At 38.7% G+C, this 21,962-nt stretch overlaps 1 protein-coding gene across 1 annotated transcript in view; it reads left to right on the top strand.

Annotated features, from left to right (window-relative positions):
• The first annotated feature begins 548 nt into the window (after positions 1-548).
• The window catches only part of LOC136678738 (SH3 domain-binding protein 4-A-like), a 49,368-nt gene continuing 27,954 nt past the window's right edge, over positions 549-21,962 (top strand). Inside the window, exons 1-2 of the mRNA XM_066656859.1 lie at positions 549-634; positions 21,529-21,715. Coding sequence (XP_066512956.1) covers positions 21,595-21,715 — 121 coding nt within the window. The 5' untranslated portion in view covers positions 549-634; positions 21,529-21,594. The remainder of the gene's footprint in view (positions 635-21,528; positions 21,716-21,962) is intronic.

The following is a 21,962-nucleotide window of genomic DNA, read 5'->3' on the forward strand; positions in this document are numbered from 1 at the left end:
GTGCCCAATGATTCCGGGTAGTCTTTGGACCCACCGTGACCATGAAAAGTATAAGCGGTCAATGACAACGAATGAATGAATGATATTTAATTACGCTAGTTGATTTTTTTTTTTTTTTTTATTGATCTAAGAGTTTTTTTCTGTAAATGCACCAGCCTTGATTTATTTATTCTTTTTTTTATGGTTTCTATTTATTTTGTGATAATGTGGCAAATGGGGGAATATATATATATATATATACTACATATTATATTATACATATTACATATATATATATTTTTTTCTTTAATTTGACATTTTAGCCACTTACCTATATTAAATTTATTTGCAGTCCCACTATTTAACCTCTAAAAAGTGTTTGTCTGGTATTTGTCATTTTTAATGATGCTGTTTTAAGATAAAAATAATAAAAATAAATAAATAAATCACTGTCCAATCCTAGCCCAAGAGGCGGGACATTATGGAATGTGGGCGTGGTTTGCCGCTCCTCCCATTTCGCTGTCGTCACTGGTCTCTCAGAGCGCTGAGTACAATCAGACAGAGCAGCAGCCCAAACTAAATACACACATTTATACACACACTCATACTGACAAGAACACACTCGTTTATAGGCACATTCGCAGCGCGCAAGCAGGTAAGATGTTCTCTTTTCTCTTCAAGTGTGTGTTTTGTGTGTCATTTTTCTTTTCTTTGTGTGTGTGTGTGTGTGAATCAGTCTCTCGCGCACTGGAGAGGATGTTTGTGTGTGTATGTGTGTTTCAGCATCGTGTCTAACTTTCACAGCGAACTGAAAAACATTCTTTTCTCCTCAGTCTCTCTCGTTCCCTCTCTCTCATACACGCTCGCTTTCTCCTCTCTTTTACTGTAACAGCGTCTTTTTTATCTTTCTATTCGTTTCCCCTCTTTTTTCTTCTTTTAGACTAACTTACTCATTAACTTCTCTGGCTGAACCTGGATTCTTATTCCAGTATTCCGTTCCACCTTAAATATTTAAGGTGGAAAGGACAGTTTACACCTTATACATAATACGGTGCTGCTGAGAGGAAGCTTCATTTGCTGTTTATTTGTGCTTCACAACTGTACAATATCAACCTAATGCTCTATATCTTGTATTTATTTGTTCAAAATAAATACACACTTGACTCACACTTGTTATACACAGTATAGGCCGTATTACAATTATTGTTATATGCAGAATATTTATTACAGTTTTATTACACTGCACAGTAATATTTGTCTATACTACATATATTACACAACTGTTGTACACAGATTTATCAGACCAAATTTCACTGCTCTTATATGACATTTCAGTGTATTTATATTGGTATAAATACTTATTATATTGGTATTATATCATATTCCAATATTCTATTATTTTCTTTATCAAACAATTATCAGACTCTAAAATATCATTAAACCATTCATTCATTTGTTTGACTGTAACCATTCATCCAGTTCAAGACTTCGGTGGGTCCGTACTGGAATCATGGCGGGAACACACCTGGAGGGGACACCAGTCCTTCAAAGGGCGACACACATTCACACCCAGGGACACTTTTGTGTCACCAAGCCAGCTACCAATTTTGGGACTGTGGGAGGAAACCGGAGCACCCGGAGGAAACCCACACAGAAACGGGGAGAACACACCAAACTCCTCACAGACAGTCACTCACCATGAACCCGTAATCTCCACGTCCCTGGAGCCACACACATGTTGCGCCACGGTGCTAAACACAACATTATTATAATGCTAAAGACAGGATTATTAGACTTTTAAATAAACGAAAAATAATCTAAATAGAGCTAATATTTGTATAAATATTGGTATTTTAGGTATTATTTTTGTTAGTATCTTTTACTAGCAGTTGAGCTTAAGGCTATGCTTTAGGTGTAATATAAACTGCCTTAACAATTAAACCGTTTTTATAGTATACTTAATTTATATACATGTGCTATGGGCACTGGACACAGCAGGGGTCTGTCCTTTAGCCTTTGACCTTTAGTGTAGTGTGTTTATTTTGATGGCAGTTGGCAGCAGATTGTTTCATGGCAGAGGTGACCCCTCTGTCCATGACCCTTCTGTGCAAATACCTTCTGCATCACCCTTTTAGATATATATATATATACACACACACACAATCTGCTGCTGTATAAACTATTTATTAACTGCTTGATGCAGTATTTATTTGGCTCAAGAGAAAAGGATCCTGCTGCTTTCAGACTGTCACTGAGGGGAAGAGTGGGAGTCCCTAAGGAAACCTTTATAGCACACCTTATATTTAACACAATTCACTATTTTCTTCAACACTCTATATAAAACTTTACAAAACACTTCATAACACACTTTATAACACATTTCCTAATACAATTTAATAACACACTACATAACATTGATTGAAAATGTATCATTCTGTATGGAACACCGGAACAACCATTATAACACATCCATTCACAATTCATAATACTGCAATACATGTTACAACATGTTTTATAACAGTTTATAACAACCATTGAAACACTTTGCAATGCACCTTATAATACACATTATAACACATTTCTCTAACACATTTTTATTGTAAGCTTATAACAGATAAACATAAATATATGCTTTATAAAACACACTTCATAAGAAACATGTTGTAAAAAACTTACAGAGGCCTGACAAAGTAACTTTTATAAAGACACATAAAGGTGGAATTCTACAGATGTTTTAAAATGTATAGTTTAAAGGTTGAGGTGTAAACAAAACTTTGATAAGGCTTTAAGGAAAAGTGTTTGTGTACAAATGTTTTTTTTATACCCATAAACTAAAAACAAAACAAAACAGTCCACTCAGCCTCCATTTGGCTCCTGGACATTTACTGTCACTAATATAAGACTAGCCTCATATCACTTTGAATGGAGAGCAGCTATTAAACCCTGAATATAACTGCTGTCTGTGGAGAGGTTTTAGAGGTAAATATCTCTATCCCAACCACTTTCAACAAATGTGGGAACTCAGCATTTCACACCAAACCAAACCCACGCAGTCACTTTTTACACCTCAGCTATTTCATTATGCACAAAAAAATTGTAAGAAATATTTGTGGAATTTCTCTTTAATCATTGAATGTTGATACAACACAGGAATCTTACTGAAGAAGAAATATTTGCTTCCCATAAGGAAGCACATGATAAAGACTTCTCTGATTAGCAGTGTTTTATCTCTTGTTGTGGCGTTCTATTGTATGTACAATACAGCATGTTTTGTAACGTTAAAGTCAGTGTACCTCAAGAGTCTGTACCTAAATACTGTCCCACAGGGCTTTAAAAAGTGCCTGTTATTACAATGTAAGATATGATTACACTACACTTTTTAAAAGAAAAAAAGAGGATTCTTCAAGGGCTCTTGATTAAAGACAGTGGTTCTATTTAGAACATACTGAATCATAAATAATTCTTTGCATGATGACATGGTTCTTCAGACTGATGGAGAATGTGTGTTTTATGGTTTTCTATATAGAAAATTTCCCACCAAAAAGGCTCTCTCTGAATTGTTGGTGTCTAGTCTGCAATAATAGAACCCTTTTTGTGTTATATAAAACACATTTCTCATCAAGATGAAGAGCCAGTTCACCATCTCTTCTTGAGAGGTGCGAGTGTGTGAGTGTGTATCGCCCTGTGAAGGACTGGCGCCCCTTCCAGTGTGTGCCTTGCGCCCAGTGATTCCGGGTTGACTCCGCACCCAATGCAAACCCTGAACTGGACAAGCGGTTTCAGACAATGAATGAATTAATAATTTAATTCTAAAGTCTGATATATATATATATATATATATATATATATATATATTCACGCCTTGCGCCCGATGATTCCAGGTAGGCTCTGGACCCCCCACGACCCTAAACTGGATAAGCGCTTACAGATAAAGAATGGATGGATATATATTCACTAATAGTTCACTGGTTCTTAAAGGGGACTATCGTTATATCGGTCGCATAAAAACACAATTATTTCTCTGACAATATATGGACCTCAACAAAAGTGGCTATTGTGTCAGGCTAGTTTGAAGCCTAGTGTTATGTTTACAGTTATGTTTATAGTTAGGGTTAAGTTTAGGGTAAGGGTTAGGTTAGGTTAAGGGCAAGTTTTCAGGCTGAGTTTTCACACTGGGTTGCCAGAAATTCTAAAGAACATCCACATACATAAATAGTTCACATTTTACAAGAGACAACTGTAATTTGTACACGCTGTTCAAATCGTGGGAATGACTTTAGAAAATATGAGCAAATTAACCTTGAGACTAGCCTGATATAGGATACAGGACATTTACATTCATGTGAGGGTGTCAGGTAGTGCCGCTACCACACATCTCCAGGGTCCTGGAGTTGTGAGTTTAATCCCTGCCTCGGGTCACTGCCTGTGAGGAGTTTAGTGCACTCACCTTTCTTTCTGGAAAAAAGAATGTGATGTACATTTAGGGAACACAACTGGATTCTAAGGGCACTGCTGTAGATTTGAATGGACTTTTATGTCTGTACCTATAGTGAGCAACACTTTACCAGTACAGTACAGACTCTTATTTCTTACAATGTGTGCTCTCCCAGTGTCTTTGTGGGTTTCTTCAGGGTGCTCCACTTTCCTCCCACAGTTCAAAAACACAGGTGAGTAGATGGATTAGCTGTGCAAATGTGTTCATAGGTGTGAATGTCTGAGTGAGTGTGATTGTGTGTGTAATGGTCTGTGATGGACTGTTACCATGTCCAGTTGTGTTTTCCTGCATTGCACCCAGGGTTTCCAGGTAGGCTTCAGATCCACTGTGATCAGGATGAAGAAGTTACAGAAGATGAATGAATGAATGGACATAAATATAACACGCTATATGGCCATATAGTTGCCATGTGGCCATTTTTTCTGATGACTTTACTGCAGTAACACTGTAAACACATTTGGCAAGGCATTACCCCAAGTACAGGAGCATTGCTATGAGGAGCATTGCTTTGATGTCAGCTACATAACCATGGTTCTGGTGATGGACTAATAGGTACTCATAGTCACTCACTCTAGAGAACACTGTTCCACTGCTCCAGAGGCCAACTGAGCAGTGAAATTTAGGCACATATAACAACTTGGATTGCCGTTTCAAACAGAAACAACTCTATGTACATATATTTGAAATATGTGTGCTTACCGAGTGCATTGAAGGCTCAGCGTGAAGAGTGCTGTGATGGGAATGAAATGTTTCTGAAAGCTGCCGGTTGTGGCTTGAGTCCAAGTTTTTCCCAAGGACAAATAAACCAGTTTCTCTAAAGATGGAGACGTCTGGCTTGGGTTAACATACTAAACACTACAAACCTATGAGATCCCAATGAAAACACTCTGATTTTGTGGGTTCCCTAGGCTGTTGTATGAAACTGAAGGCACTGGCTTGATTCCGGATAATGTTCTATGGCTGTTTCAGCCAAGAATACTCGACTTGCACGTGTTGGACTATAGCCGGAACAGTCTGGAATGCTGTTCTTCATGGTCTTTTCCTGTTTGTCTTTGAGTTGGGGGTTGTGGTGGTTGGGGTGTGTGTTATGTGTCAGACTGGGATCAGGAGCAGCGAGGACTTCAGGGCAGGACCAACAGAGTTTAATCCACTCACCTGACCTCGATTAGCCTGAAACTCGGCCAGACAGGTGTTTACACACGGCGTGGACTGATCTCATTTGTCTGTCTGTCCACCTTAAAAGGAATAGTGTGTTGAAATTTAGAGTTGACTCAAAAGTTCTTAGCCAACATGAATATGATACTTTTATTTAAACAAAACAAAAAAACCTTGACATATTTGCACCTACGCATTTTAATAAAATTTTCTGATCCACATTAAACTTTGCATCAGTTATATTCTTGGTCTTGATAAACCTAAATTGTGTACCAAATGCATTCTGATATCTGAGTTTTGTATTCATCTACAGTTACATTCTTGTGCCAATCCACCTTAAATGGTGCAGCAGTCATATGCCACATCTGTTCCATCAGATTCAACCAGGGTAATCATGGCATTAGCTTAATTATATTACAGTGGCTAGGTGGCAGTATAAATAAATGTAACACATAGCAATTGTTCCTTTTTTATTTAAGTAAAATAAATTATATTATTTTAAAAATATAACAAATTAATTACATACATAAAAATAACTGAACACATCTTATACAGAGAGCCAGAGGCCTGCTGTCTCAGAGTTTTCTTACTTAACAGCACATTCTGAACAATGCTTCATCAACAACACATCCTGAACAATGTATTATAAACAACACGTCCTGAACAATACATTATGAACAACACTTCATGAACAATCCATTGTAAACAACACATCCAGAACAATGCATTATATACCACACATCCTGAACAATACATTGTAAACAACACATCCTGAACAATACATTATAAACAACACATCCTGAACAATGTATTATAAACAACACATCCTGAACAATGCATTATAAACAACACATCCTGAACAATGCATTATGAACAAAACTTCATGAACAATCCATTGTAAACAACACATCCAGAACAATGCATTATACACCACACATCCTGAACAATACATTGTAAACGACACATACTGAACAATGCATTATAAACAACACATCCTGAACAATACATTATAAACAACACATCCTGAACAATAGAATGTATATAACACATCCTTAACAATGAGTCCTTAACAACACATCCTGAACAATCCATTGTAAACAACACATCATGGACAATACATTGTAAACAACACATCCAGAACAATGCATTATAAACAACACATCCAGAACAATGCATTATAAACAACACATTCTGAACAATACATTGTAAACAATACATCCTGAACAATGCATCCTTATCAACACATCCTTAACAGTTCATCATAAACAACACATCCTGAACAATGTGTTAAGTAGGCCTCATGTATCCTTAACAATGTGCCCTAAATATCTCCTTTTTAAAATGTTTGTTTATTCACAAATCTTTGTAGAAATGTATCCTGAAATGTCAGTGAGTCTTCCCCAATAAAACACATTGCCACCAGTCTTGCTATGGTGATGGCAAACACGTGCTGGACAGCTTAAACTTTCTGTCCCGGAGGAGAAAATACACTATACAGATCTGTTATATCAGCTGCTATGTCTTCTAGCACTGTAAGCAAAGAGACAGGGGAGAGGGGGTCATCCTACCCAGTAAGAGAGTGAGGCCAGTTGTGCTATCTAGGACTCCTAGTCTTGGATTGCTGAGGAATTACCAGGGACTGAACTTGCCATCTCCTGATGATAGTGCCCATGCAATATTTACTTAACAAATCTTTAGTGCCATTAACAAATTTAGTGCCTTAACAACTTATCCTTAATGATCCAGCTCACTTTCTGAAGATGTTTTTGTCACAGCTTATGAAAAATTGAAAAAACTTTTGTTTGTTTGTTTCTTGTTTTATTCACAATTTACTCCCTAATTATATTAGCCAAATTGCATCAGTATCACACAATGAGAAGCAAATACTTCCTCTGGGACTTGTGAGGCCAGCTGACACATTTTTTCAAATTGCTGTTAGCGCCATGGCATTGGAATGAGTAAACGATTCCTCTAATCAATCAGGTTTAGGGATGGGAAAGGATGGGCTTGGAATGAAGGAATAGAAAAGGCCATACCCACCCAGGGATAGCGAGACTGTGATCTCTGGGGCCGCCATCCTTGGATGCCAGAACCAACACCAAGGATCCAGTAGGCAATCTTCTGCTGACTTCAGATGATGACCACTGAGACCACTGCACCACTCAGCCACTCAAGTCCCCCATCCCAATTTCTGACTTGTTTGAGGAATCACTTTCAATATACACAATTAAAAAAACAAGGGCAAAAGAAACACTGTTTATCACCATATAAATGTATGAAAGCTGCTCCAGAGCAACTTCCAGTGAGCCTACAGTCACCATGGTCAGAGCAAAAATTCTGTCATAGGGCTATACATTTATGAAGCAGTAGAAATGCATTATTTGGAGTGAAATTCTAACCAATACCTTTGAATGAATATCACTACACCCAGTTTCAGGAGTCAACAAGGGGGGTGTAAAATCCCCCATTGTATGCCTTGGAAAGTCAGCTATATTTGTGAAAAGTTGGGCAATGAGTGAAATGGATTTTTCCTAACTGTTTGGCTAATTTCCAGTTGTATCACTGATTTGTTAAAGAATGTATGTCTTAGCACGGATGCATGTTAGCATGCTTCCCTGGAGACCAAATTCCAGGTGTTTTGTATTTGGGCCTCCTCAGCAGGAAGTGGATGATATGAGATTCCTGTTTTGTTTGTGTTAGCGTTAGCACATTAGCTTTTGGCTGCTTTTAAATTGCATTCTCCACTGCAACAACTCGGAGGAATTCAGTCATCAGACAAGTATTTCCTCTCTCTCTCCTTCTGTCTCTCTCTCTCTCTCTCTCTCTCTCTCTCTCTCTCTCTCTCTCTCTCTCTCTCTCTCATTCTTTCTCTCTCTATCTTGGGTCTGTTTGATATGTGATGGACCTCAAGGGGACACTGGAAAAATGCCAGAAAAAACCTGAACCGAAACCTTCTCCTGACTTAGCTGGTGAAGGATAGCACTTATAGGTTGTATTCTGTTTTAATCTAGTTATGTATGAAACTACTAACCAGCTGTTTATAGATTTATTCATAATCCTATGTTTAACCAATGTTCAAATTTTCAAATTCACTGATAGGGCTTACTTCAGTGAAAATAGGTCTATGTGTTCCTCAGAGAGCCAAATGTACAAAAAACCTAACAATGCTTTCTTAATAACACATCCTTAACGACGCATCCCTGTCAATGTGAATTTTACACACCCTAAACAATGTCTCCTTAACAAAGCAGCCTTTACAACACATTCTTAACAACACAACCTTAAAAGGGGACATGTCCTACCCATTTTCCACAACTGAACATTCATTCATGTTTCATGTTGCTGAATGGCTGGAGTAGCATTTTGGTGTTCACTCCGTGCCACCAGGCTTGTCCTTAAAACAACACATCTTTAAAAAGGTGTAGTTATTAACAAGTCCTTAACAACATGTCCTTAACAATGCAAACTTAGTGACAGGTCTTTAACATATCCTCAAAAATACATCTTAAACAAAGTGTCCTATACAACACAGCCTTAACTGTATGGCTGTAAAATGAATGGAAATCTACATTCAGAACTTATAATCAACATTCATTTATTCATTATCTGTAACCGCTTATCGAGTTCAGGGTCGCGGTGGGTCCAGAGCCTACCTGCATTCATTGGGCACAAGGTGGGAATACACCCTGGAGGGGGTCGTTCAGAGGTTAACACACACACTCACACATATGGGAACTTTTTGAGTTACCAATCCACCTACCAACGTGTGTTTTGTGACCGTGGGAGGAAGCCGGAGGAAATCCACGCAGACACAGGGAGAACACACCAAACTCCTCACAGACAGTCACCCGAAGCGGGGCTTGAACCCACAACCCCCAGGTCCCTGGAGCTGTGTGACTGTGACACTACCTGTTGCGCCACCGTGCCGCCCTCTATTCCACATAATAATTTCTATTGATTTTTCTTTCAATTTCCCCTCAATGTTTTTTTAAGTCCAACTAAGCAACTCAAGCAGCTTGTACTAAAAAAAAATACTGTCAGTCATTTAGACAAGTTTTGACTTTAGTGAGGATGACACTGAACATAAAGAAGTCAAATGTAAACGCTGAGAAAAATACAACACTGTTTCAACACTTAAAGCACACAACGTGAACAGTTCATGACTCAAAAAAGAGACTGACAAGCTCCCAGAAATGTTAATACTGTAATACTCGAGCCTATTTACAGTACAAGACTTGTCAGTGAACCATGAGGGCAGAAAAAATATATATCATTAATCATAATTAAGGTAAAATGTTCAATTAATCAAGATATTAATATGCAGTAATTTCTCCCAGCAGTAATTAACCACATACATAACACAATTTCCTGGGAAACATGTCCTTAACAATGTGTTCTTAACAACATTTCTTGAGCAAGGGATCCTGAACACTGAATCCTCAATAACACATCTTTAGCAGTGTATCCTTAAAAACACATTTCCTCCCTGGTCCCTGTTGTTAGTAATTAATGTCTTATCTCTTTATTTTCACTCCCTTTTTCTTTTTTGTCTGCTTTCATTTAATTCAGTTTAATTCAATTTCAGACCCCATTGGACGCCTAATGTAAAAGAGAAATCCAGCGTGGCACATTTCAGAGAGAAAAAACATCCCACAGCCAACTCCCCAGAGACCTGTGTGTGTGTGTGTGTGTGTGTGTAATTGTTAGGTTCATGTCTCCATGGATTCGGTTGGGTTACTCACAGAAGGCTCCTCCCACCCTGAGGGCTTCAGACACATATGCGCGCGCACACACACACACACACACACACAGTCCCATGATGATGTGTAATTACATCACCAGGACACGTGCTTAACCAATGCCCTTACTTACATTCCACTGGTCAAAGTCTCCCAATTCCATCTTCTTTTTTCATTATTAGGCCAAAGGCATGCAGACACCAGCTCCTTCAGAAATGGAGGATATACATCAGGTGTTTGTTCCTCTTTACTGCTATAACAGTCTCTACTCTTTTGGGCAGGCTTTATACTAGATGCTGGAACATTGCTGTGAGGATTTGACGGCAGCATCAGGCAGGGAATTGTCAGTTTGGTCAGGTATTGATGCTGGATGATCAGTGCTGGATTCAAATTTGTCCAAGAGGTATTAGTTGGAGCCCTACTACTCCAGAGAACACAGTTACAGTACTCCACATATTTGTGCACTTCTGGTGAGCTCTAGACATTAGGTAGGCTGAACTTAGCCTCATGTGCAGCTGTTCAAGGGTATTGCATTTCATGTCGTTCAGTAGAGATTATACAATGGCTGTTGAACATCTGTGACCAGCCCAGCTGAAGCTAATTCAGTGACACTCTCTCTCTCTCTCTCTCTCTCTCTCTCTCTCACTCTATCTATCTATCCAGTAGCAACCCCCTGTAGCTTAGTTTGCTAATGAAGCATTCCAGCCTCCAGCTTTGTGCACCCAGCCTGTAAAGAATGCTTTTTTACTCTCTTATTGGAGTGAGGATTATTGCGCTAGTGGACTTAGCCTTACATTAATTATGAAGTGCTGCTTTCAGAAAACGATGACGGCTGTGTTTTACTTTATTCTTTTTTGTTTTGTTTTGTTTTGTTTTGTCTTGTTTTAAGGATTGTGTCTCTCCTGAGAGAGAGAGAGAGATAGGAATTGAGAGAGTGAGAAAGAAAGGGAGAGAGAGAATGGATGAAAACACAGACGCTGCTATTGTTTTATAAAGTTCACATTCAGCAGCAGCTTCTTCCCAGTGGAGTCAGCACTGCTTTTAAACGTGTGTGCGTTCGCGCGCGTGCGTACAGTGTTTTTTTTTTTTTTGTGTGTGTGTGTGTAAGTGTATGAGCTATAATTATATTCTGTGTTTGTGTGGCTAAGTTTGAGGATGATGTGTCTCAACATTAAGGGGACACACATTTTGGCAGCTTCATTTATGTTCGATTCGGCCTAAACACACCTATAACGAGTGAATTTACCTACTTTAAAGTTAACCCACTGTACACATAGATATTCAATGTGTATAATCTCTAAAGGATAAAACAAGGGAATGAAAGGGGATGCTCTGACAGTGGTCCATACTAAAGAGGGGTAAAGTACCCTAGCATTGGGCCTGTGGAACAGTGAAGCCATCCTCTGGAGTGATGGGGAGAGAGAAAACACAGTGAAATAAACAGAGAGATAGAGAGCATGTTTGTTCATGATGATTACTTATGAAGCTGCTTGAAGAACAGTGGTTAATTTATTGAGGGATTTACTTAAGCCATCACTAATCCACACCTTGCACTGTGTTCTATGGGTGTGATGTGTGTATGTGTATGTGTGTGTGTGTGTGTGATGTGTGTGTAGGTGTGGGTGTACGTGCTTTAATCTGGATACTGTCCTTGTGTTTCTTTTGCACACTTTAATTGAGCTGAATGGTTTTGGCTTTACTTTAAACTTTGACATTTAAAAACTCTATACACCTTAACATTACAAAACCTCTTTGTTTCTACACATTCTCTCAGCTCCACTGACCATGTAGGAACGCTTAGTAGTTCTACAATTACAAACTGCAGTCTATCCGTTGCTCTGCATAATTCATTAGCTCCATTTCCCCCTTTCTATAAGGGTCAGGACCCCCACTGGACCACCACAGAGCAGATTTGGAAGGTGGATAATGTTCAGCGCTGCAGTGACACTAACATAACAGTGGTGTGTTAGTGTTTGCTGCAATGATACAAATGGATCAGACACATCAGTGCTGCTGGAGTCGTCCTCCACGTAGATGTAAAGTCAGAAAAGTTTGTGTGGGTCATGTTCTGGACACTGTTGGGTGGATAATTTTTTACAAAGGGCACCCATTTGGTCTGTGGGCCTGATACATTGGGGAGTGATTGTAGAGTGTAGTTATATTTTATGCAATTATTTTAGGCAAAAATATTATATATAATACATACAACACAATTGTATTGTACTGGTGGAAAAGACTGCATTTATAACTTACAGGGACATTTCTTTACCTGGCTAAAGTAATTGTTTGCTTTATATACTGTTAAACACCCTTAACAAATTAGCATTTTATTTATTTAGGATATTAGACTATAAGGAGTATTGCCAACCAGTTCCTTCAGACTCTTCACTGGAGAAAAAAAACATACATCAACTTAGGTATGATATTGTTTTTTTTTCAGCTATGGCCTGTGAGTTCTTCAAAATCATTCAATATCAGTAGCAATGTAAATACATAGACAAATTTTATGGCCAAAATATTTTGGAGACTTGCTTATCCAGTTCCTTTTTGTTGCAGTAACAGTGTCTACTTTTGTGAGAGGGGCTTGATACTAGATGTCTGAACATTTTAATGGTATTCTTCAATGAGAGAGAGTCAGATTCTTTTGTTTGAGGCAGGGGTGTTTCTCGACTATTTGTTGCATGCTGAGTTTAAAGGGACACCTTCTGCACCCCTCTGCTTGCTTACCAGTCATAGGGGCACACGTGTGCCTCTAGTAAAAAGCCTGTTAAACACTAAATATTTGAAGAGATTTAACATTAAAGTGGGTGTTACTCTGCATATTAAATGCATTCATTTTCTTTATGTGCACTTTCCTGGATTAATAAAAACAGAAACAGTATAAATCTTCTTGGTTTGCACCATTTGCCAAAACCGCATCCACATTTCCTCATCTGACAGGTTCACTGAAAATGTGAGAGACTTGTTTGACTAACCTTCTGCAACTTTTAATTTAATGCAGCATTGTCTAGAACTGAACAATTTATAAACATCTGTCTTTAAAAAGAACCTGCTGATGGAAAGTTATGTGACGTGGTGTTATCTGTTTTACCATTATTTTCAGAGGGGAGGGAAGATTTGCTATTTGCTTTAGTGGTGTATTATGTATTTCTGGTATATTATAAAGTTATACACAGCCATAACCAAACTATATCACCATGAGCAATAATTACCTTGTCTGTTGCATAGCTGACTTACCTTTAATTATACATTATAAGAGGACGGTTCACGCCGCCACTCACCAGCAAGGGGTCTGGGCGGTGCAGTTAAAGAGAAGCTGGCAGCAGCTCTCAAAACTCAGTATCCCAGAAGCCCAAGCACTAATTAGTGCTGATTGAGGCTGATCAGACACACCTGCTGGGCTCTGTATAAAAACTCAAACCACAGTTCAGTGCTGTGCTGCTTTATAGGGGCAGATGTTATAGTACATAGCAGAAGATGTAAAGGAAAGCAAAAGTAAAGAGGAAGTAGCAGAACGTCTAATCGAAGAAAAACATTGTAACTAAATAATTATAGCTAAGTTTAGAAAGTTTAAAAGACAAGGTTGAGCTGAACTTAAAGGGTTCAGCTCCCTGGCTTTAAGTTCATTTTATTTCTGTAAAGTAAAGAAAAAGTACACTTTAGTTAGAGTTTCAGTGTCAAGGCTGATTTTTAGTTTGTTATTATTATGGTACTCCTTAGTTTGTAGATGCCTTTGTTTGCCGTTCCCGCCTTTTTTCAAACCTCCATTTTGAGTCCACCTGCTTTCCCACTCCCACTGTAGAGCTGTGGTAAAGCCTTGCTCCTTGTTGCACGGGGCTACTGGTTCAAATCCAGCCTAAAGCTGTCACAGTTAATGCACAAAGCACCCCAACACATTAACACTCTGCACCTATTTATAATCATTTCTTATAAATGTATAAAAGGAATAACAGGAGCTCTGCTCCACCACCCATTCATCCCGTAACATACCTACCTTTAAAATAACTTTACATGTGTCATTGTGTCATGCGAAAGAACAAAATACTTTTTTTGGTATGGACTCTTGACATTGGGTATGATGACCTTATATGACCTTACTTGGGTGACCATTATTTATTTTTAAAATGTATTAATTGTTTTTTTTTGTTTTTGTTTTGTTTTTTTACTGCAGTATTAAGTTGGGGTCAGGTTCATGTTGTTGGATTCTGGACCCGGGACAGTGTGTGTCCAACTGTGTTGCTAATTAGTTCCATTTTAAGTAGCATCACGTCAGTGGCTCTGCAAATTAGCCTGATCTGCTCCATTTCCACAGCAAATCCCCCACATCTCACCCTGCTTTGTTTTCTGCGAGTGGCTGAAACGGAGAGAGATAGAACTTATCCTCTGGAAAAGAAAAATAAAATCTGGATGCTGATATTCACCAGGAGCTTAGATGCCACTGTAACTCATGTTAGTCTAGTGCCTCTAGTCGACCTTTGGGAGATAGAAAAACATGTCATTAATTCACACCGAGGGTGATAACAGATTTAACTGCTTCACAAAATGAATTAAGGCTCAAGTTATTGCACCTTTCACAGAGTCCAGTTCCAAATAGTGAAAAGCTGTTAGGTAGAGTAAGTGAAAGCAGGAATATGTTTAACCAATGTTCCATCCCATTTTCTTTTATCAGCAGTGGATAATCATCTGGAGACAGAAGATCCACCTATAAGTCTGTGTTTTTTGGGGTGTTTTTATTAAAAATGTTATGTAGCACAAATACACTGCACATTCATCGCCATATCATTGTACACAGAGATGTATCTGCATCTTTTGATAAAAATAGGTGATGTAGAGGGTGAAACACCTAAATTCATGTTCATAATGGACTATAGGGCTGTCCCGAATACCATTTTTAGGGCTTCGGAGCTTTGGCTTTAATAGCCCTGTCTCCAGTCTGTGCTGTGGCTTACAGTGTGGCTTTGCTCACTACCTACGCTTAATAACCTGCTAACTAGCTCACAAACTAAGGGCACAGAGTAAACACTATTTAACCAGTTTGAGCGGAGGTGCTCTAATTTCAGGCACAAAGCTGACAAAATGAACTGCGGTGTCGTTGTGTGTTGTTTTAGCATGTTAGGCTGTTTTAGGCTTCATTTGCACAAAGACTTTTATGTTGTAGAACTTGTATGTGGGTTAAGAGCAGCGTTGCCTTTATCAATAACCACATTTATCCAAAAAAACTGAATATCGGAATCTCAAAATTATAAACCGAATACGTACCCAACAAACAAACATTTGAATACCTGAATACTTGGGGCCAGCCCTAATGGACTAGGCCTTCCCAGGAAGCTGGTTATAATCTCAAGCCACAAAATATCACCTGGAACATGTCACAAAGTTTGTGTAAAAATATATATATATATATATTCCCTGTCTCAATTGCAGAGTGAGGATACAAATTAAGTATCATGTTTGGGTGTTAATTTAGTATAAATACAGGTCAAAGTGCATGTACAAATGACTGTTTTCTGTTGTTATTGACATTTTACCTGCTCTTCTTGTGTTATATTAGCGATAGGTTCCTCACAGTTCATCCATATCCACAGTGTGTGCTGGCGGCAGAAGCTAAAGGCTGTTTTGATTCCGATGCTGTACAAGCGTAGCGCTAATTAAAGCAGCTGAGACAGAGTGATAGCAGCGTTATCTGTTTGAAGTCAGCTGAAGGACCCTGTCGGAGGGAAGTGTGTTTGGTGAAGCTTCACTTGAGCTGAGAACTCAGTCCCGAGAAATTTCAAATCCCATATGCTTCCCTTAAAATATGTTTAGTACATTTTCTCACAGGCTCAGATTTCATGGGCAAGCTATGAAAGGCTGGTTCAACACACACACACACACACACTATATACTGTATATATAAAATCTGGATTTGGACCTGCCTTTCTATCTGCCTTGCTCCTCTGATCATACAGCAGCACTTTGTAGATCTACAATTGCAGACAGTAGTCCACCTGTTTCTCTGCATGCTTTCATATCCCCATTTCACCCTGCTCTTCAAGGGTCAGGATACCCACAGGACCACCACAGAGCAAATGTGAACTGGGTGGTAGATCATTCTAAGTGCTGCAGTGATACTGACATGGTGGTGGTGGTATGTTTTGTGATGGTATGAATGGATCAGACATAGGAGGGCTGCTAGAGTTCACTTTTTTTCTTTTTGGTTTGCATTACTAATTATATCTTTAATTGGGGCGGCACGGTGGCACAGCAGGTAGTGTTGCAGCTCCAGGGACGTGGAGATTATGGGTTCAGGTCCCGCTCTGGGTGACTGACAGTGAGGAGTTTGGTGTGTTCTCCCTGTGTTCGTGTGGGTTTCTTCCGGGTGCTCCAGTTTCCTTCCACGGTCCAAAAACACACATCGATAAGTGGATTGGTGATTCCAAAAAAAGTGTCCCTAGGTGTGTGTGTCTGTCGCCCTGTGAAGGACTGGTGATCCCTCCAGGGTGTGTTCCTGCCTTGTGCCCAGTGATTCTGGGTGGGCTCTGGACCCACCTTGACCCTGAACTGGGTAAGCGGTTACGGACGAATGAATGAATTAATGAATATCTTTAATTGAATTGAATGTTCTTGTGCTTTGTCTCTCTAAGCCACTATACATACAAATCATCATCATTCATGTTTTTGTTTTGCTCTTAATATTGTAGTGTTCTTTTATGTTGGCTTTTGTGATTTACCTTGATTTTTGTTTGCTTTTTAAAAGATGTTGTGTGCGTAAGAAACATCAAACTTAACAGCAGTCTTAACCTTAACATTTTTTTGTGTTCTTGTATAATATTTTAGCATTTTCTTCATTGTTTTTGTGGTGTTATCTCTTATTTTCTCCTTAAGCACTGCTGTTTTTCCTCTCCACCTGAAACACGTGGTTGTGTCAGAAATGTAACCAACCAACACCATCCTTAACCATAATATTTTTGTGCACTCTTTAATAATGTTATTTTCTAACATTTTCTGTTGTTTCCTAAACCCTGTAGTGTTTTGCCACTCTGGGCCATCGTATGAAACATATCTAATTGTCTCCTAAAAGTAAAACCTGGAAGTAAGTGGACGTGGCAGTCTTGTCATTGTGTTTGTGTGAAGGAAGCTTCACTCCATCTGGAGAATATGAAGCTTTTCTGTGAAGGTTGTGAATTATGAATCACATGTGAAAGCAGGAGAGCACTTTCCAGTGCTCGGCCTGAGGGGAATCCGTAGAATACTTGTAGAGGTTTTTGACCCACTTCATCCCCAACATTAAAGGTAGATAGCTCTTGTAATGGACACTTAAAAGTCATACCTTTTGTGAGAGTTCCCTTTAAAAAAAAAAAAAAAAAAAAAAACTCACTTTGATATGAGGTTTTCCTTTTGAAGATGAGACTTCACTAAGCCACCTACACCATCCTGGGCAAAGAGAAAAAAAGATTAAGGATGAACGGATACTCCTCCAAAATATTTTTTGCCCATATTCAGGAATGCAGTTTGAGGGTTTCTTATTTAATAAAACAAAATAAATATCCACATTACTACGCTGGAAATAAAGGTTAATAATTGCAAAGACCTCTTATGAAGTGTCACTCCACTATGTGTATAATCTCCATTGAAAAGCATGAAATGAATTGGGCTGCTCTGGAACACCGTGCTCAGTGCTGCCAGTATTGGGCAGTTGAGAGAGGAACTGTGTTCTCAGGAGTGATTGACCTACATCCAGTACCTTTGGGACAAGTTGGAATGCTGTTTGTTATGCAGAACTATCCTATTTAATTTCATATTTTCCTACAGAGGCTATACACACTGTCCTTAGTCAGTGATACATAAAGCTCATTATAAGATGTGTCCAAAATGTTTTGGATATATATTACAATCCAATTCCATAGGCTTTATATGTGTTAATAAATGAGCTCTGAGAAACGTCCAAGCTATTAAATCTCCATAATTTACCATCTTTAATTATGCATAGAAGCCAAAATTATTGGCACATAAGTGGCTGAGAACACTCCAGTGCTGTCATGACCTTGGATGAGCTAGCATGGTGATTTAGCGTGGCTAATTATAGCTTGTGTTTCACTGCGCTGGCGTTCAGCATGTTTGTCATGTCAGAAATAGATATATAAATATATATCACTGATCACTTGTGAGCCAGAGGTTGAAGCAGTCATCCAGGAAATCCACATGTTGTTGTTGTTGTTGTTCTTGATGATGTTTATCCCAAAGCCAAACAGCTGCTTACCTAAGAGCTATGGTTTAGCCAAAAATGTAATTTATATATATGCCTAAAATATAGAGTTTTACAAAACACTCCCATGCAGCCAATCATCCAAAACATTTCCAGTGTCCATAACTTGTATGTGCTGCTTACACTGTGGTTCCATTTTGTATTTGACCCAATGTCCATACAATGAATTCCAGAATGATGCTCTATTTCTCTATGAAAATATTTAATGGGTTGTTTGAAACCAAATACAGTTTGTCATATTCTATCCTCTGAATTGTGAGGTCATTAAGGAGCTAAATGGTGAATATGGCTAAATGCTTTAAGGCTACCATTAAGTAAACCTCACCAATATACCTGCTTTGTCCAGTGTGGGGGGTTAAGTTACTTGTCAGTTATTAACTCAAGTTTGAGGAGTTGCTATTGATATGTAATTGTGTTGAAGGCTCACATGTAGCATAATTTGTATTTTGTGATGCATTCCATTTGAAGGAAATTAGAACCCTCCCAGTACTCAGATTTTCTACTCATAAAGTTGGGAGAGCCTCACCAACCCCAAACTCAGAATCCAAAATGTATGTAAAAGCAGCAGTTTTACCCTATTTATTAGTGCTTCTATCTGTGTCTCATTACATTAGTCATAGACACAGTACTGTCCAACTGCTGTGTTTCCATAGAGTTCCAATAGTGCTAACTGGGAACAAACTAACAATTAAAACCTAGGCAACAGGGTTTTCTGAATATTAAAGTGGAACGTGGTCGGCTCGGGTGTGACGTCATTCCTATCTCTGACATGTGACTTATGTGGTAAATGGAAGGCAACTTGTCTGACTCTGAATTTTGCTCTGAAGTTTACTGCCATGCGACTTCTGAGTCTTGTGGTCCTGGGTTCATTCCTTGGCTCAGGGCGCTCTCTGTGAGGAGATGTGTTTGTTGTACCTGTGTCAGCATGGTTTTCCTCAGGGTACTCCATTTTATCCCCCGAGCAGTCCAACATCACATGTTGCTAGGTGGTGTTGCTATGAACTTTTTCACAAGTGCCAATGTGTGTGGGCCTAGGTAAGGGTGCAATGCCCTTTAAGAGACTGTGCTCTGTCCATGATGTGTTCTTGCCTTGCACCCAATGATTCCTTTTAGCCTACAGCCCCTGACTAGTTTGATGCTGTTACAGAAGATGAAAGAAATGAATGAAACCACATAAACCACAAAAACAAACCTTAAGCTGAAGTATGGCAGTATTATTTTTTTTTTACTTATTTACTGTGTCACATTTTTGCCCTCAAGAAATATGTATCTGTAAAAACAATTCACTCATTTCATTTGCTACTCTAATACATATTTGTATTTGTACAAATTCTGCTGATTTTGTAAGGGCAGTACAATTATCTGTGGGTGATATGAATGAGGCGTGCTCAACAGCCTTTCTATAGACATGGAAATAAAAATGCAATGGAAATTAATAGCTCTTGCAAATGGTCTCATGCCATTGGCTGTTAAAAAAGCTTTCAGTGATAAGTGTGTCCATTCGCTCAGAACATGTTAATTGACAGACCGAAGCTAAATGAAAGCCAACACAGGGGAAAAAAATGTTTACAGCAGCACGTCTTTGCATTTAATGACAGGATCATAATTAACTCTGAATTTTCCACGAGGTTAATGGAGGAGTGATGTACTGTTCCCATGAGACCATTTAAGAAGAACAGCAGATAGGTTGTGAGGATTTTCCGGCTCATTCTGTTCTCCCTTTGGCCATGGACGCTCCTGGAAACCGTGTTTCTGCACTCCGCTCATGTCCCTGGTGAAATTTATAAAAGAGAGCAGATGTCTTGGGCAGGGTTTCCAAGCCACTAACAGTGGCTCTGAATTTAATCCAAAAAAGAACAGAGTAAAAACAGGGATGTTAAAAAACAACATCAAGTTTCACTGGCTCACTTTCTTTTATTGCTAGTAGAAAATTGTTAGGACTTAAGAGCTGAAATAGTGGGAATGTTTCTCATAAATGTGCACACATAGCTTCTATAATTTCCACAAAAATACAGGAAACAAAATGGGATGTTGTGAACTTTTATGCCATATACCTCCAGTCCAGTAAGTTGTTGCCCCACAGCACTGACATTGCGCATAGGAATGTTTTGATGAAGGGTTTTATACTACTCTGGCAGACACTTGGCTTTGGATATTAGAACACTTTGGAGCTCCATGCCCAATACCAAGTCTGTCAGAGGTGTATTAAGCCACTGCAGGGGTATAAAACACCATAGCATTTTCCTGTTATTGTTCTCTGGAGAGATTAAGCATCATGCAATATCTTAAGAATGAGTTGGATTGTCAGAACTAATAATACAACTTCACCAGTTCTACTGTAGCTGCCATCAAGCACCTCACAGCAAATGTTCTGCTTCATCTAGTCTTCCTAGATTAGTAGAGACCATTACTTCAACAAAGATAGAACAAACCTCGAATTAATACCCTTCACTGCATGAGCAGCCATCTAAAACATTTGTCCATATAGTGTAATTAGTAATTATAGGTTTTACTAACACTTGCTATTGATATAACATTACCTGCCATTATAATGTCATTTCAATGCCAGTGCCACTAAAGGCCTTGAGAAGCAAAGTCTGGAGAAGCCATTAAATTTCAGACAGAAACCAATGCAAAAAAAATGGGCTTCCAAAGTGAAAATCCAATTAATTGATGTGTTGACTGTTCTCTGACTCTTTATCCTTTTGAAAATCCTTGGTTATTTGGTTGTCCCTGGTTTTTCATTAAAGCAATATTCCACTAATTCTGCTAATCACCCTTGCAAATCTTTTCCAAAGTGTTTTCATCTTAATAACCGTCTAATCTGATTGTTACAACTCTCCAGGGATATGGTCGGAACCGTGTGCAATAAAATGAGGCTAATCAGTGTTTTCCCCATGTTTCTGTTTGTGCAGCTTAAGATGCACAGCTGCCAATGACTGGGGCAATGGAAGAGTAGCTCTCACAAGGCTTGTGACAACATGGCCGCCCATCGGATCCGAGTGAGCAACAACAACAATGCCCTGCCTCGCTGCAAGTCAGAGGGAACCTTGATTGACCTCAGCGAGGGACTCTCTGAGGCCAGTCTTACAGATGTCAAAGGTCAGTATTCTCAAAAGTAGGAAATACATTGGAACAAGACATTTTATATCCATTTTTCACACAGATATCCTTTTTATAATCTCAATACACTCAGAAATAAAAGGTACAGTACAGGTACATTATTGTTCAATACAATAAAAGTACAAACAATGTAAATATACATTTAAAGGTACAACAGTGTTTTTAAAGTTGTGTTCTCTAAAGGTATGTTACAATCTCTTTTCCATAGAAGAATCAAGTTTTCATT

Source organism: Hoplias malabaricus, chromosome Y (assembly GCF_029633855.1).
Source record: "Hoplias malabaricus isolate fHopMal1 chromosome Y, fHopMal1.hap1, whole genome shotgun sequence".
Lineage (NCBI taxonomy): Eukaryota > Metazoa > Chordata > Actinopteri > Characiformes > Erythrinidae > Hoplias > Hoplias malabaricus.